The 13,524-nt window shown below is 38.8% G+C and overlaps 1 protein-coding gene across 1 annotated transcript in view; it reads left to right on the top strand.

The window, feature by feature from the left end:
• Window positions 1-13,524, top strand: part of SENP6 (SUMO specific peptidase 6) — a 68,931-nt gene that overhangs the window by 33,350 nt on the left and 22,057 nt on the right. The window contains exons 7-12 of the mRNA XM_026051277.1: window positions 3,068-3,138; window positions 4,963-5,108; window positions 7,868-8,270; window positions 9,200-9,432; window positions 11,475-11,645; window positions 12,555-12,597. Of these exons, the coding sequence (XP_025907062.1) occupies window positions 3,068-3,138; window positions 4,963-5,108; window positions 7,868-8,270; window positions 9,200-9,432; window positions 11,475-11,645; window positions 12,555-12,597 (1,067 nt within the window). The remainder of the gene's footprint in view (window positions 1-3,067; window positions 3,139-4,962; window positions 5,109-7,867; window positions 8,271-9,199; window positions 9,433-11,474; window positions 11,646-12,554; window positions 12,598-13,524) is intronic.

The following is a 13,524-nucleotide window of genomic DNA, read 5'->3' on the forward strand; positions in this document are numbered from 1 at the left end:
GTTTTCTTTTTGTTTCCTTTTTTGTTTTTGTAGAGAAGACATTTTAGTATCAAAATTTCACATTGTTTGGAGGGTCCCTCAGGGGTCAATGTCTTACTGTAAGGTGAAGATAGTAAGGATAGTAAAGTCCAGTTCATCGGCAGAGAAGTATCACAATAATCTGTAACCAGAATTCAAATTCTTATGTATTGAAAACACTAAATCAGTGATATTGTTTGGGTAAAACATGTTACTTTCTTGTGTGATGGCAAGGGGTGGCAAGGCAAATTAGCAAAATGGAAAAGTTGATGAATAATAGAAAATACTGGAAAGGTAAATGGATTGGACACTGGAGATCTACAGTTGCTGTTGAATTTCTAGAATGAAATTCAGAGTGATTATGTTGAAGGCAAAAATTACATGATGTTTCTAACGTGGGAAGACTTGGTTGTGGAGGTGGTATCATTTAGGGGCCTGGCTGTGTTTTAATTATGAGACATAAAAAAATCCTAACACTCCAGCTGATTCTTGCTAAGAAGATTAAGCAAGAGTCATGTATTTTGTTAGCAATTGTCTGGGCTGTAGGAATTGAGCAACAAAATGGTATGAACATGATCTAAATGATCTRAGACCATGCTTGAGGCTGAGCTCTGCTGTGGAGAAAGCTGAGACCAGCAGTATGATATGGGCTGTGCTGGGATTTAAGATAGAGTCTTTTTAGTTTTGTTTATGGATAAAAGTATGTGAGGTCAAATTCTGATCAGATGTTGCTTAAATATACAAAGGAACAAAAGCCTGTATATCTGTGTTTAATGAGATGAGAGATTTAGGATGTGTACTCACTTAACATGCTGCTAGCATAATTGGAGAAATGAATGAACTATTTACTGTCGTGTTTACTACTGCTGCTCACTGTGTGTCATTGGCCCCTTATGAACAGATGAGTAATAAATGGGCTTTTATTCTSGGGGAAGCAAGATACTCACTCTAGACCAGCTCCTGTGCACCAGCTCCATGTTTGCTGCTGGTTTTGTTTTTGCAAGCGTTCAGCTCTTTTATGAGTATCAGTGTAAGCCTATGCCGATACCTCCACATTGGAACAAGGATAAATAGCGCTATTGTACTCTTGATTTATTGTCAAAAATTATTTAACAATTCTAGAATGAATTGTTCATCTAGTGATGAACTTGTTATCTTTAAAAGGCAAAGATATGTTGCACATAAATGCAGTAAAAACGTGCAAGACTTTTAGGAAAAAAATCATAAATGTAGAGAAATCTTGAATCATCAAACTTTTGATGTCCAAATTTCCAATATTATTTTAATTGTCCTCAGTTAAATTTTGTTAAATAATTTTGCTATCRCTTCTTTGAAATATGAATCATTTTAAATTTAAATGCTTATGTATAAATATGTGACATTGCATATTTATTTTCCATATATGCTATATGCAATATTTCATATGTGTTGGTAGTAACAACTTGCCATTATGTAGTGCCTAATTTGAACCCTCTCTTAGAGGGCTATATTTTTACCCAATACGTTGAGTAATCCTCTTCTGATGGTAACTTTTAAAGGACATGTTTAAGAAGGGCTTGCTAAGCCTTGCTTTACAAGCCCGCCCGTGTTAGCGCCTCTCGTTTCGGTTCGGGCCGTGCCGCGCGGGCCGGTTTGAAGCCCAACAGCATGGCGGCAGGGGCGGCGGCGGCGGCGGGTTGGGCCCAGCGCCATGGGCGACGCGACGCGACGCGACGTGGGGCGGGCGCCCTCTTGGCCTCAGCCCTTCCTTCTCCCGGGGGTTTTCCTCACAGTGCCAGTCCCCAGCGCAGCGGAACGGGGGTTTGGTTGGTAGTGGGTGAAGCCCTTCACAGGCCTGGATTTGGTAGGAGGTGTTGCAGAAGGAGTGGTAGGTTAATGTTGCTCCAGATAGGTCCCTTAATAACGAAATGAGGGAGAGGTGTGAGCCGCAAATATAGATGATTCAGAGGTCCTAACAACTTGATGCATTAGGAAGTTGCAAACCAAAAGACATGCGGGCTTAGGCTAGATGCTGCAGTCGGTTTCAGCAGTAACCAGTGTTTCGGCAGGTGAGTCTGAGGATTTCGGTCTGTTGGATTAGGATCCTGCTGCCTGCAGCTGTTTGCCTGGTTTGCATCTCTGTCCCATTGCCTGTTGTGTTCAGCGGCAGCAGTGACCTGCGTGGRCTGAGCCAGCCCATGGGCAGCCCAGGGCACCCACCGAAGCTGCCGGGAAAATGGCTCCTGCCAAACTGTTGGTTCCTGTTGATGGAGCGGCTGCGCTGCCGGCGGGAGCAGCGCCCGCAGCCGCGGAGCGGGGCGGGCGCCYGGGGCAGCTGCCACCGTGCAGGGAGCGCTGGGGCTCCTAACCTGGCGGCAGCGCTGCTTGACGTGGCCTGCGTCAATCCAAGAGGCCTTCCAGGAGCCTGGAAAAACGCCCGACTCCACTGGTTTGTGTGTGATAGTATACGCATAAAATATAAACTGTATGTTATGCAGATTATACCAACTAAACTCTTGTCAACTGATTTGTCTAAATTATATTTTTAAACAAATATGTAGGAGCTATTTCTTCTGCTGTAGCTGTCTTCTTTTGTTTCTTGCCAAAGTAGTTTTTGGCATCAGGTCTCTTTCCTTTTTGCTTTGCCTTTTCCMCTTTTTTGTTGAGTTGTGGAACTTAAGTTGTGGAATCTATTATTTAAATAATAGTTGTTTCTGTATTTGGATTTTAAAAATACGTATGAATGAGGAGGAGGAGGAGAAGTTCATACAGGCATCAGTCCCGGAAGACTTTATTCTGAAAGCAAGCRACTCCTAACTATTAATAACCGTCAAAGAGGATTTAGATCAGAAACACTTCTAAGGCCTTTACTGTAGCTGTTCTTGGTGTTCTGGTAATATTTCAAAGCACTCAAACAGCATGTAATAGGAAGAAGTATTTATTCATAACTTTCAAATAGATTTGAGATTTATTTTGTTAGCATATGATTCTGTCAAAATATAATGGTGTTTAGCAAAAGAACAACCATATATCAGCAAAAGAACAACCATATATCAAATTTATTTTCCAGAAAAGAGTATCCCCCTCAGCTTCAGAAAGTAGAAGCAGACCATATTAGGTTACCACGGCCTCAAGGAGTGGGTAAGTTATATTCAGAGTTCTCATTTATTTTAAACTWTTTTTTTTTCAAAAACTACTTTGAGCAAGAATATGTCAACCTWTGTGTAACCTATGCACATTTTTGGAATATTTATATCCTTATTTATAATAAATTTTAAAGGCAACCTCAGTTATTCTAAAATGAATGAAAATGGGGAAGAAAACTTAAAATCATAGAATCATTGAGTTTGGAGTGGATTTCTGGGAATTATCTAGTCAAGCCCCAGACTCCCATCTTGGTCTTGAGTTATTGGTGAGAAGTTTCTGTAGCATATATATTATGTGCAAATGTAGCATGATAAATACCCCTTGGTAAGAAGTATTTTCATGCACTGAGACAGCGAGTCTGGACTGTCTAAGAAGGYTGAGACAACTGGCAGTGTCAGCACTCCCTGTAGCTCAACTGAAATAGCTGTCATCTCACTGCTTAGGGACCCTTCTAGAGGATAATCTGATGCAAGGGAGAAAATACAACTTGTCTTAAGGAGCAGGAATTGTGAAACAGGACAAAATCACAGTATTTGAAGTATGGAGATTTCTCACTGCACATATATGTAGTCTGTGAACCTGCTCTGGTCATCTGCTAAACGACCTATATTGGCCAGTTATTTTACTGTGATGTTATAAGTTAATAWAAATTCAAACTATATAACCATTAATCTGTGCAAAAATAAGATCATTAAAAATGCTGTTGTTATTCATATTTTGAAAAGAGGTCATTCTGTAGGTTACAAATATCTTCTAATTTGTAAATCTGACAGTATTTATAGTGAAAAAGTGTTCATATCTCTGTAAAAATAAAAAAAAATCCCTCCAAGTTTTGATATGAAGACTGTGATTAAATGTAGTTCAAAAACTAAATAGGACTTGAAAGTTAAGCTAAAATAAGCCAATGTTTTATAACATTTTGCAAAGCAGCTTTTACAGGAAAATCTACCTCTGTACACATTGTTGGTTTAAGGAGATTATTTTGGCAATTAATGGAGACTGACTGATTCCATCCCTTTTCATAGACTTTTTCCARTTTGAAAAGGAGTGCCGCCGACACAAGGCAGGCTATGGCAGCATAGTTCACTACACTGTTGCGTCTYACATTGAAGGAATAAATCTTAAACTAGGCACATTTTTTCAGTTACTCTAAATGTGTTCACAGTAGTCTTCTTGTGAAAATCACCACCATTTCATTAGCAAAGGTTGGATTCTAGCTGTAGTAAAGTTCTTAAAGTTTTCAAAGGCAGAGCTTCCTCTGAAGATATTCAGCTAAAAAATACCACTGAGAAATTCTGAAATAGTACTGCTAAAACAATTTTCAGGATTATTTGGGGGATTTATACAGCAGATCATGAGATAGTTCTTTCACAGAATCACAGAAGGGTTGAGGTTGGAAGGGACTTCTAGAGATCATCTAGTCCAACCCCCTGCTCCAGCAGGGACACCCAGAGCACGGGGCATAGGGCGGCATCCAGGCGGGTTGGGAAGATCTYCAGAGAAGGAGACTCCACAGCCTCCCTGGGCAGCCTGTGCCAGGRCTCTGGCACCCTCACAGGGAAGAAGTTCTTCCTCACATGGAGATGGAACTGCCTGTGTTTTAATGAAACACAGAATGTGTTTCATTACATTTGTGAATGAAACTAAGCAGCCATAATGAAACATTCACTTTATGTGAATGAAACCARGTGTAGAATATTGGATGTATAAAATGGTCTTCATGTTTAATTCAAGTTAGTGAATGTGGAGAGACTGTATTGCTTAACTACATATGAGCAGATACTTCTTGTTAATGGCTCTTTTTTTCTTTCCTCCTAGACAGTATAATGGAAAACACAGAAGAGTCAGAGTCGGAATCAGAATCTGAWATTAAGAGGAAGGTACAACAGAAACGACACTGCAATTCATTTCAATCTGACTTATCTGCAACTCCTACTACAAAAAAATGCTTAACACAATTAAAGGTATTCCCTTTAAAAGGCATTTAAATTGTAAAATAATGATCTTCCTGGRTTATGGTGAAGGAATTGTCCTGCCTATTTGCAGGTCAGACAGTGACAGTGTGACTGTTAGATTAGAACTTCCTGCAAAAGACATCTTGGTAAAAATTAAGTACGCCTGTGATTAAAATCACTTTTTTGTTTGCTTCTGTATATTACAAAGTCAAGTCAGACTGTATTTCTTCAGGATGGAGTACTTCATTCTATTCTTAGGCATTTCCATCATATATTTACTTTCAATAAAACCTTAACATAATGTTACATGGATGTATTTATTGTTGATGTTTGGATCTGCTTACACATTAAACTTTATTTTGCAAAATACTGTATAAAAGCAAAAGCATGAGGTAACAAAGCAGGTAGAATAAAAAAGACAGGAGACATTCACAGTTCTGTTTTTTGTTTGTTTTGATCACTATATTGATGATCATTATATTGATGATTTTGGTTAGAGAGGCAGCATGTCCTGTGTACCTATGTCAGGTATGGGACAATTGCAGAAAATRGTCTTCATGCTTATTAATGAAAACAGTTTAAAATAAGTGGAATTTTGCCTTGATATAGTAATGTAGTAAGATTTCATTCTGAAGAGGTGACYAATGTCATCTCTTAGTAAACAGAGGTGGTCCCCTTCTGAATAATGGAAGTCAACAGGGAGGAAGGTGCCTCAGTGCTCAGGTGGGTCAGATGGGGTCTTTGTGGGCTGCCTTGGAGCAGTTCCTAGCTCCAGCTGGAAGACCCATGTGTGCAGTGGGATATGATTCCAGTTTTCCTACTCAAAACCACAGTGTTGCCTTTCCAGCATTACTTGCTAGGCACTTGTAGGGCAAGAGGATGGGAGCTTCAATTAGATAGAAGTAGGAGCAGCTTTGGGGTCCCTGAGCGGGGCGGCGTGTGGCTGGTGACATTGCAGAGAGTCAGACTTCCCAGCTCCGGTAGGGGAGCGTCCGACTGAGTTGTGCTCTGGCATGGCCTTGATTTCATTCCCGGAGCCACCACGTGGTTTGCACCTACAAGCAGCATGTAATGGTAGCACCTGGTGCTCTGTCCTGTTCCTGTCAGCTGCTCTTAGAGGTCTGTAGGGCTGATGGTGGAGGTCATGAATGGAAAAGTTGCTTTTTCTGAGACATGGGATTTGAGGGCTTGCAGTAAAASAAGCTTGAGGAGGGCAGAACCATTATCTTTGGCAGCCTGTAATATGAGCAGCAGTCTTTTCTGAGATGGGAACTGAAGCGATTTTTAAAAGACATTGTCAAAATTTGTGAGGATACTTCATTGAATAGAGTGATTTAAATTCAGCCTTGGACTTGGGAAGTGCCCAAACTGCTGCTTACACAAAGCTAGGAGTTACCTTTGCTGCATTCCCAGCAGCCACTGCTGGGCAGTGTTGAAGGGAGAGCGTGGGGCTCCGTGAAGCTTTGCTCCGTCCAGGCTCCCAGGACAGCTGTGATCCTCTAAGACTCCATCCTGTGCATGGATGCACTTTGTTTATGCTTTACTTGAAACTCATTTCAGCCTTGCATTAGATTGGATGTAGCTGCTTAAGAGATTGGGAGGGTGGGRAAAGGTGTTTTTATGAACATGGTCATTCATCATCATTTTGGTCTTAGTAGAGTAGAACATGTTGCCCTTTATAAATGCTAGAAGTGCATGTAGTTTTTAAAAGGAAGATGTTGTTCGTTCTCTGTGCTTACAAAAACAAAAAGATCTGAAAAATAACAAGAGCTTTGGCTACTGGAATTTTAGAGCTAGGACAAAGGACAGGCTACATTTGTTTTAAAGGGAGTTTTATTTATTTATTTATTTATTTATTTATTTATTTATTTGAAAAGCTATTCATGGCTAGGGGTGCCAGTGGTGATGGGCATGTTTTGAATACCGATTCCAAGGAATTTTTGTGGGATTTTGATGTTGATTATCTTGTAGCTTTTGGTGGGATGTTATGTCCCATGTGCCCAGTGATCCAGCAGGCGAGACCATACGTTAAATCCCAGCTCTGGCCATGTTGCTTATTCAGCACAGTGGACACTCGGTAACTTGTGTGTTAGTTAGGGCCAGATTCCCTTGGACTTGGTAGTCCAAATTCTGSTTTTGTAATAGGCCACGTATTTTTAATTAGGAAATCTCTAGGAGACGTGTTAGAAACAAAGAAAAATCTGACTTTACAGTGGCAGAATTTATTTTCCTTTGTAGATCCTRTCACTCCTTTGGAAGTCTGAGGAATGCCTTTTCCCTGAGTCTTTTTTGTCCAGAYTGGAGCACTGCATTTTCTTCTCACTGCCTTTGCTTATTTTCGTTGGAGGAGTGATTTTCTTCAGTCAGGTTGTTAGAGGTCCTGGGACAGACACAAATGAACTTAGTGACCTGGGGGGTCGCTCCTTGTCCTTTTTCTCATTGCTGTGTTTGTCTTCAGGTTATATTCTTAATAGTGTTCAGTTAAACTGTTTTTACGTGTGATATATCTGAATGTTGTGCAATCCTTTACATATAGAAAGACAATTGAAAGGAAATCTAGATTGTAAAACATTAATCACTTTTAAAATTACAATAATTAGTGTTTGCTGCTCATCCTACCTTTAAGTGAGAAGGCTGTGGTTTAGTACTTTACTTGCTGGAATKACTGATAATAGCATTTTTAATCTTTATTTTAAGCAAACGATTTCTCATGTGCTCAGGCTTCATGCAGTTACTGATGGTTCCATTTTTGGCCTCTTCCTCCCTAGCTTTTGGAGCAAATTGATTATTCAACTGATTGCCCCAATTGTGGGCGGGCCAACGAGAATCAGACCAAATGCCGACATTGTGAAAATGTTTCCCTTAAGCATCTGCAAAAAGTCTCCAGGCAAACGGTGGCATTAAGTGAATCCGTGGGACCTTTATCACGTTCTTCGATACATCAGAATTCAACAGGGCAAAAACCTTCAGGTACAGGGTTCAACACAAAGAAGTTCTATAGTTCTGCTGTCGGGAAAGGCCCAGCGGATATTCTCCTGAGCAGTGATGTTGTAGGACACTCTATGTTGCGGCAGAACGGAAAAGTTGGTCTTATAACTGCGACAAAAAGTCCCAAAATTACAGGAAACCTAAGACAGAGGAGTACAAGGCCGTCTGAACTAAATGATCCAAGTAAGTGCCTTTTCATTAATATAGCCATAAACTGAAACCCGAAAAGATGCTACCAGGGAAGAACCATTCACAATAGCTTACACTACTGACTTGTTTAATTTTTATTATTTTGATTTTTGAAAGAGACATGCTTTTTAATGTGTGAGGGTTTTTTTTTCCCCTTAGTGAGATACTTTCTGAAAATAATATTGGGAAAAACAAAATATTGCTTGTTTAATCTTAAAAAAAGACTTAGATTTTTTAAAAAACTTTTTTATTTAGTATTCTTAGCTAGACTCTTCCTTTCATTCTCACAAAGAGAAAGGCAATCTTTATTTTGTTTCTTTTCGAGTTGTGCATCCCAGCGATATCCCAGGGGTGTATCCAAATGTCCTCTTTAAATCTCATGTTTAAAAAGTTAATCTTTRTCTGTGCAAACCCACTCTAATTAATAACCATGTAGGGATTGGAATATGAAAAAAATGGCTATAGTTCCATTATTTTTTTTTTGCTAGACCACATGGTCTTACTGATTTGAACAGTTTAAATCATGATTTCTCCAATTAGCTTTTCTTCACATTGCTTGTATTACACAACCTTGTAAAAACTAATCTTTCCAGCAGAAGAGGCTCAAAATAGACTCCTGTTACACAATTCACTGTTGGTTCTTTAGTGAACCCAGGTGAATGCTTGACCACATTTCTCTGTCTTGGTGGGGAATGGTGAATGTTTATTTCTTGCCCAGTTAGTTATGGGAAATAAAACGTGAGCAAGAGAGAGCCTGTGAGCATATGCTGAGTAAATATCAGTAAAAGCATAATATGATGATAAATGTGGACTGTGTTCAGTACTGCAGGACAATTGCATAAATTACTTTTAAGCCATTGCTTAAAAAGAAATTTCTGTGACAGAAAACTGTAGTGGTTGAGAATTTAATATTTTCTGTTCAGTTGTTTTGTCTAGTGATGATGATGAGGAGGAGGATAGTGGCAGCTCTAGGAGAATGGAAAGCATTTCACCTCGTCCTGCAGATTCAGCCCGCTCCTCCCCAGCTCCTTCTACAGGAAAGGTGGAAGCAGCATTAAAGGAAAACAGTTGTGGAATAGAACAGAGAATAGGTAGTATTACAACAGATACAGAAATTGCAGTCACACTACCGAGAAAAGCAAGAATGAAAGATCAGGTACTGATTTAACACTTTAATATTTAAAGAAAAGTCACATCATACGTGGGAAATGTAAAGGCTTGTCTTGCATTGTCAGAAGTTGACTATATTTTATAATTTTTCTTATTTAGCAGTTCATCAAATAGTATTTCTGCTTACCCAAATGCTGGAAAACTCTGAAAATTTGTTGATTAAATTTTTATCTGAGCATTCATGCTGATTTAAATAATGCTTTTGGCATAGATACCTCTGTGTTGAGTGTGTGCTTTTTGAAACACCAAGTCAGGGATATCTGTATGCAGTTCAAGGGCTTCTTTAGTTTGCAGAATATCCCTACCAGCTGCATAATGGTTAGAGTTTGGACTGGAAAAGTCAACCCTGAAAAGAGACACTGAGAACAATAGCAGCCTTTTAAAATTCAAATACTTTGACAACTGTCCCAATTAATAGCACTTATTTTAAGGATTTCATGGTGGGGCTTTTGTTTTTTAGTTGAGCACCACTGCAAGAATTGGATAAACAAAGACAAAAAATGCACCATGAGCAGACTCCTTAAGTGCTGTCAAAGGGGACAGCTTTCACGGTATGTTAAAGACTTAACAACATGGATAATGAGCCATTAAGAAGGAAACATTCCCTGTGACAATTGATGCCCATTTAACAGGGCTATCTCAGACTTTGTGTTGCTCCCTCATCCAGTTTGAGGACTGTGGGTTTGATCCAGTCTGATCAAGTTTCTACCTGCAGTCTCAAATCCTCTGTGCTGAATTAGAGCGCTAAGTTAATGATGGTAAAACTTTTGGGCTGAATCAAGGTTCAAAAAGCACCGTTCTAGTGCTGTAGTTGGTGGAATGATACATCTTTAGAGCCCACAGCGCAGAACTGTGGGGCTGTTGGACCAGCTGCTGAATTTCAGCAATTCAGGAGTTACCTGCTGAACTGACGTAAAACTTCCCTTTGCGAGGGCTGCTGGCTGGGCCTTCTGCCATCTCAGAGATTTCCTTTGCAGATCCTTGCATTGCTGCTCACTAGCCTTAAAGAACCAATTGTTAACACTGGAATTTTACTGCATATTTTAGAGAAAAGTAGCAAAGAAATTGTCTTTTGAAAAGGGGSATATAGTATTACTTGTGAAACAATGTAAGCTTTGACCAGGCTCAGTGAAACTATGAAGAACTGCAGGTATCACAGTGCAGTTTTGTCAGAAATTACAAGGAGAAGCTTCCCCAAGATTTGTGTGTTTGTTTTAGATATTTGCTGAGACAATTCCTTCAGCCCTGCTCTGGCTGCTGCTTTTCTGTGATTTCTGAGTTTCGGGTTTCTCATTATATTTAGCTAATGCAGCAGACAAAATGAAACGCTGTCTTGAGCAAAAGTCCTAGGAAGATACGTTAATTACAGAGATCTGTGCCTTCTCTACAGTATTTAATACGGAGTATCTGAAAATATCATGCGAGTTAGGGCAAAAGAAGCTAGTTGTTAGTGACCTTGTAACAATTCTTCAAATTTGGTCTTAATAGAAATATTGAGTCTCTTAAAACTTTTTGAAGAGCTTAATTGTATTTTGAAACCCAAAAGATTGKACATCTATTAAACGTGCAGTATACTGCAACAATAAATCGGTTTTTAGTCATCAAGAGTTTGGACTAATACTAAGCAAAACAAAACAAAAATCCACTTTATTGCTTAAAGGCAATAATGCCTTTATAGCATTATTCATAAAAATGACCTTGTTGTGCCAGGCTGTGCAGTGTGACAATGAAAGTAAAATAGATGTTGACAAATTTAGGGCTGCTATTTGTGACTTGCGGATGTCAGCAGAAGGTTGACAAGTGTCAACTTTTTTTTTCTTTTTGACTCCGGCAGAATAAAAATCTACAGATGTTAAAACAAAGTCTTTAAGAARTTTAAACCGTTTGTGTATGTTTGAGGGGGATGTTATAGTGTATAATCCTGTTGAGCAACAGAAAAGTAGCCAAAAATTAGTTACTACTTCTTAACAATATGTTTAACAAGAAATTTTACTGAGACATTCTGACACCTTGAAAATTGCTTTGCAGTTTGGCAACATTGTGTCTAACACTCCAATAAAACGTCGTAAAGTTATTTCTCAAGAAATTGTAACTGAAACAGTACCTCTAAATTATCAAAATTCCTGTGAAAGCGTCATTCTGAACTGCCGAAGTATACGGATAGGAACCTTACGAAGAATGGTGGTTGAACCTGTAATTGTAAGTAAACTTGTTATGTTGTAAATTCCCTTTCAGTTGCTGGGGTAGAGGTTACTTTCATGCTTGAGCAAGTTAATCCTTAAGGTTTTTTTCTGTGGCACAGCCAGCTTGTCTCTGGTTTGAGTTAGAAGGGCTGCAGTTTTCAAAGAATCAGATTTGCACTGCTGTGTAGTGGCACAGACTATCTAGACTGGGTGTATAATGGAAATTTCACACCTGCAAAGCCCAATCTTCTGTTTGAGGCTGTGAGAAAGYGTCCTGTGTATTAGTGTGTGTACCTGTTAGGAAAACTGAAGGCAGCAGGTACCACACAAATGAATATTGGTAAGTGAGAAGAAAAGCCATGTTTTTTTGCGCAGGTAAAAKAAAATTGGTTTTGTACTATGAGATTTTATTTTTTTTATTTTTCTATGACACCTTCTGAATTAGGAGAAGACTTTCAAGGAGTCTTCGAATGCCGGTTGGTGCCAGGTTGCAGTGAGCCGGGTGAYGTGCGGCGGCTTCCTGAGGCAGCCGCTCGAATACAGAGTTGTTAGTTGTTCTTTCCACCCTCTGGAAAACCCCCTTACTGGATTTGCTTACGTAGTTATATTGATAGCTTTTCAGACGCCATGTGTAATGTTACAATATCTTTTGAAGWTTTATTTTTTTTTCCCTTCACACAATTACCATTTGTTTTTTTCCAGAGTATTTTAAACCTTTTAGAAGTAAAAGTACACGTAAGCGGAAATCTTAATCTTACATCAGTTACTATGACTGAAAGAGCCGCTCAATAGTATATAGTATATAAATATATATACACACACACATTTTGTTGGATTGGATATAAATTTTGTTTTTTATATTTTAAAATTGTCAAATTTAATTTGCAGAAAATCTGAAATCTTGTCATTGTGTTGTCTTTCACAGTTTTGCCTAGATTATATCAAAATACGGCTAGAAAGTCAAGAAGGTCAGTATTACTTTCTTTTTGCATTAATTCTCGGAAAGTATTTATTGTGTRAATAAACTTTATCAAAAGCGTAGTGTGTGTATCATGATGGAATGCTGATTCTGGGTTTTGTTTGTTGTGTAATAAATTGTTTCCTGTAGATAGATTTAAAATAAATTGAGAGTATAGATTCTACACAAACTGCAGGTTAGAAAACAAAAACAAATTTGCATAATCTCTTGTTTCTATTAGTAGATACAGAATTTGCAGATAGTAGGAATTAGCAATTTGTAAGCCATCTTTGCTCCCAAGGGTCATTAATTTTTCCCCTCATCCTAGTTGAAGACAATGTTGTTTCTGCTGGTTTTTAGCAGAGCTCTTGGATAAAATGAATAACAAAAAGAACTGTCAAGAATAACCTCTGGTAAAATGTAGTATATTGTAAACACTCAAATCAACTCTTCATACCTCAAATGCAGGAGAGAGTAAAGCCCCGTAAGTGCAACATCCTTTATCTCCCTTCAGAATTAAACCATCTTCTCACTGTAGGATGCATCTTCCATGTTACTGACAAAAGTGCACCCCAATGGTTTGGGAAATGCTGAGCAGGCAACTGTTCTTGTATTGCCTTTATTTTCTTCCATAGGAATTTTCTTTGGGTTTAAAGAGTGTTAACAATGTGACAGTCTTCAGTCACATTTCCATGGAAACATAGTCCCATTTGATTTTGCCTTTTATACTATGTTATTAGTAAAAGATAACTATTGCGTTTTATTATTGGTATGTATTGGCATATATAAGGTGAAAAGCGGTTCTTCTGAGCAGTATAGAATCATAGGATTATAAGATGATAGAATTGTTAAGGTTGGAAGGAACCTCCAGAGGTCGTCTAGTCCAACCCCCCTGCTCACACAGTGTCACCTAGAGCATGGGGCACAGGGTGGCATC

Source organism: Nothoprocta perdicaria, unplaced genomic scaffold (genome assembly GCF_003342845.1).
Source record: "Nothoprocta perdicaria isolate Ctin4 unplaced genomic scaffold, notPer1 scaffold_74, whole genome shotgun sequence".
In the NCBI taxonomy this organism is placed as follows: Eukaryota; Metazoa; Chordata; class Aves; order Tinamiformes; family Tinamidae; genus Nothoprocta; species Nothoprocta perdicaria.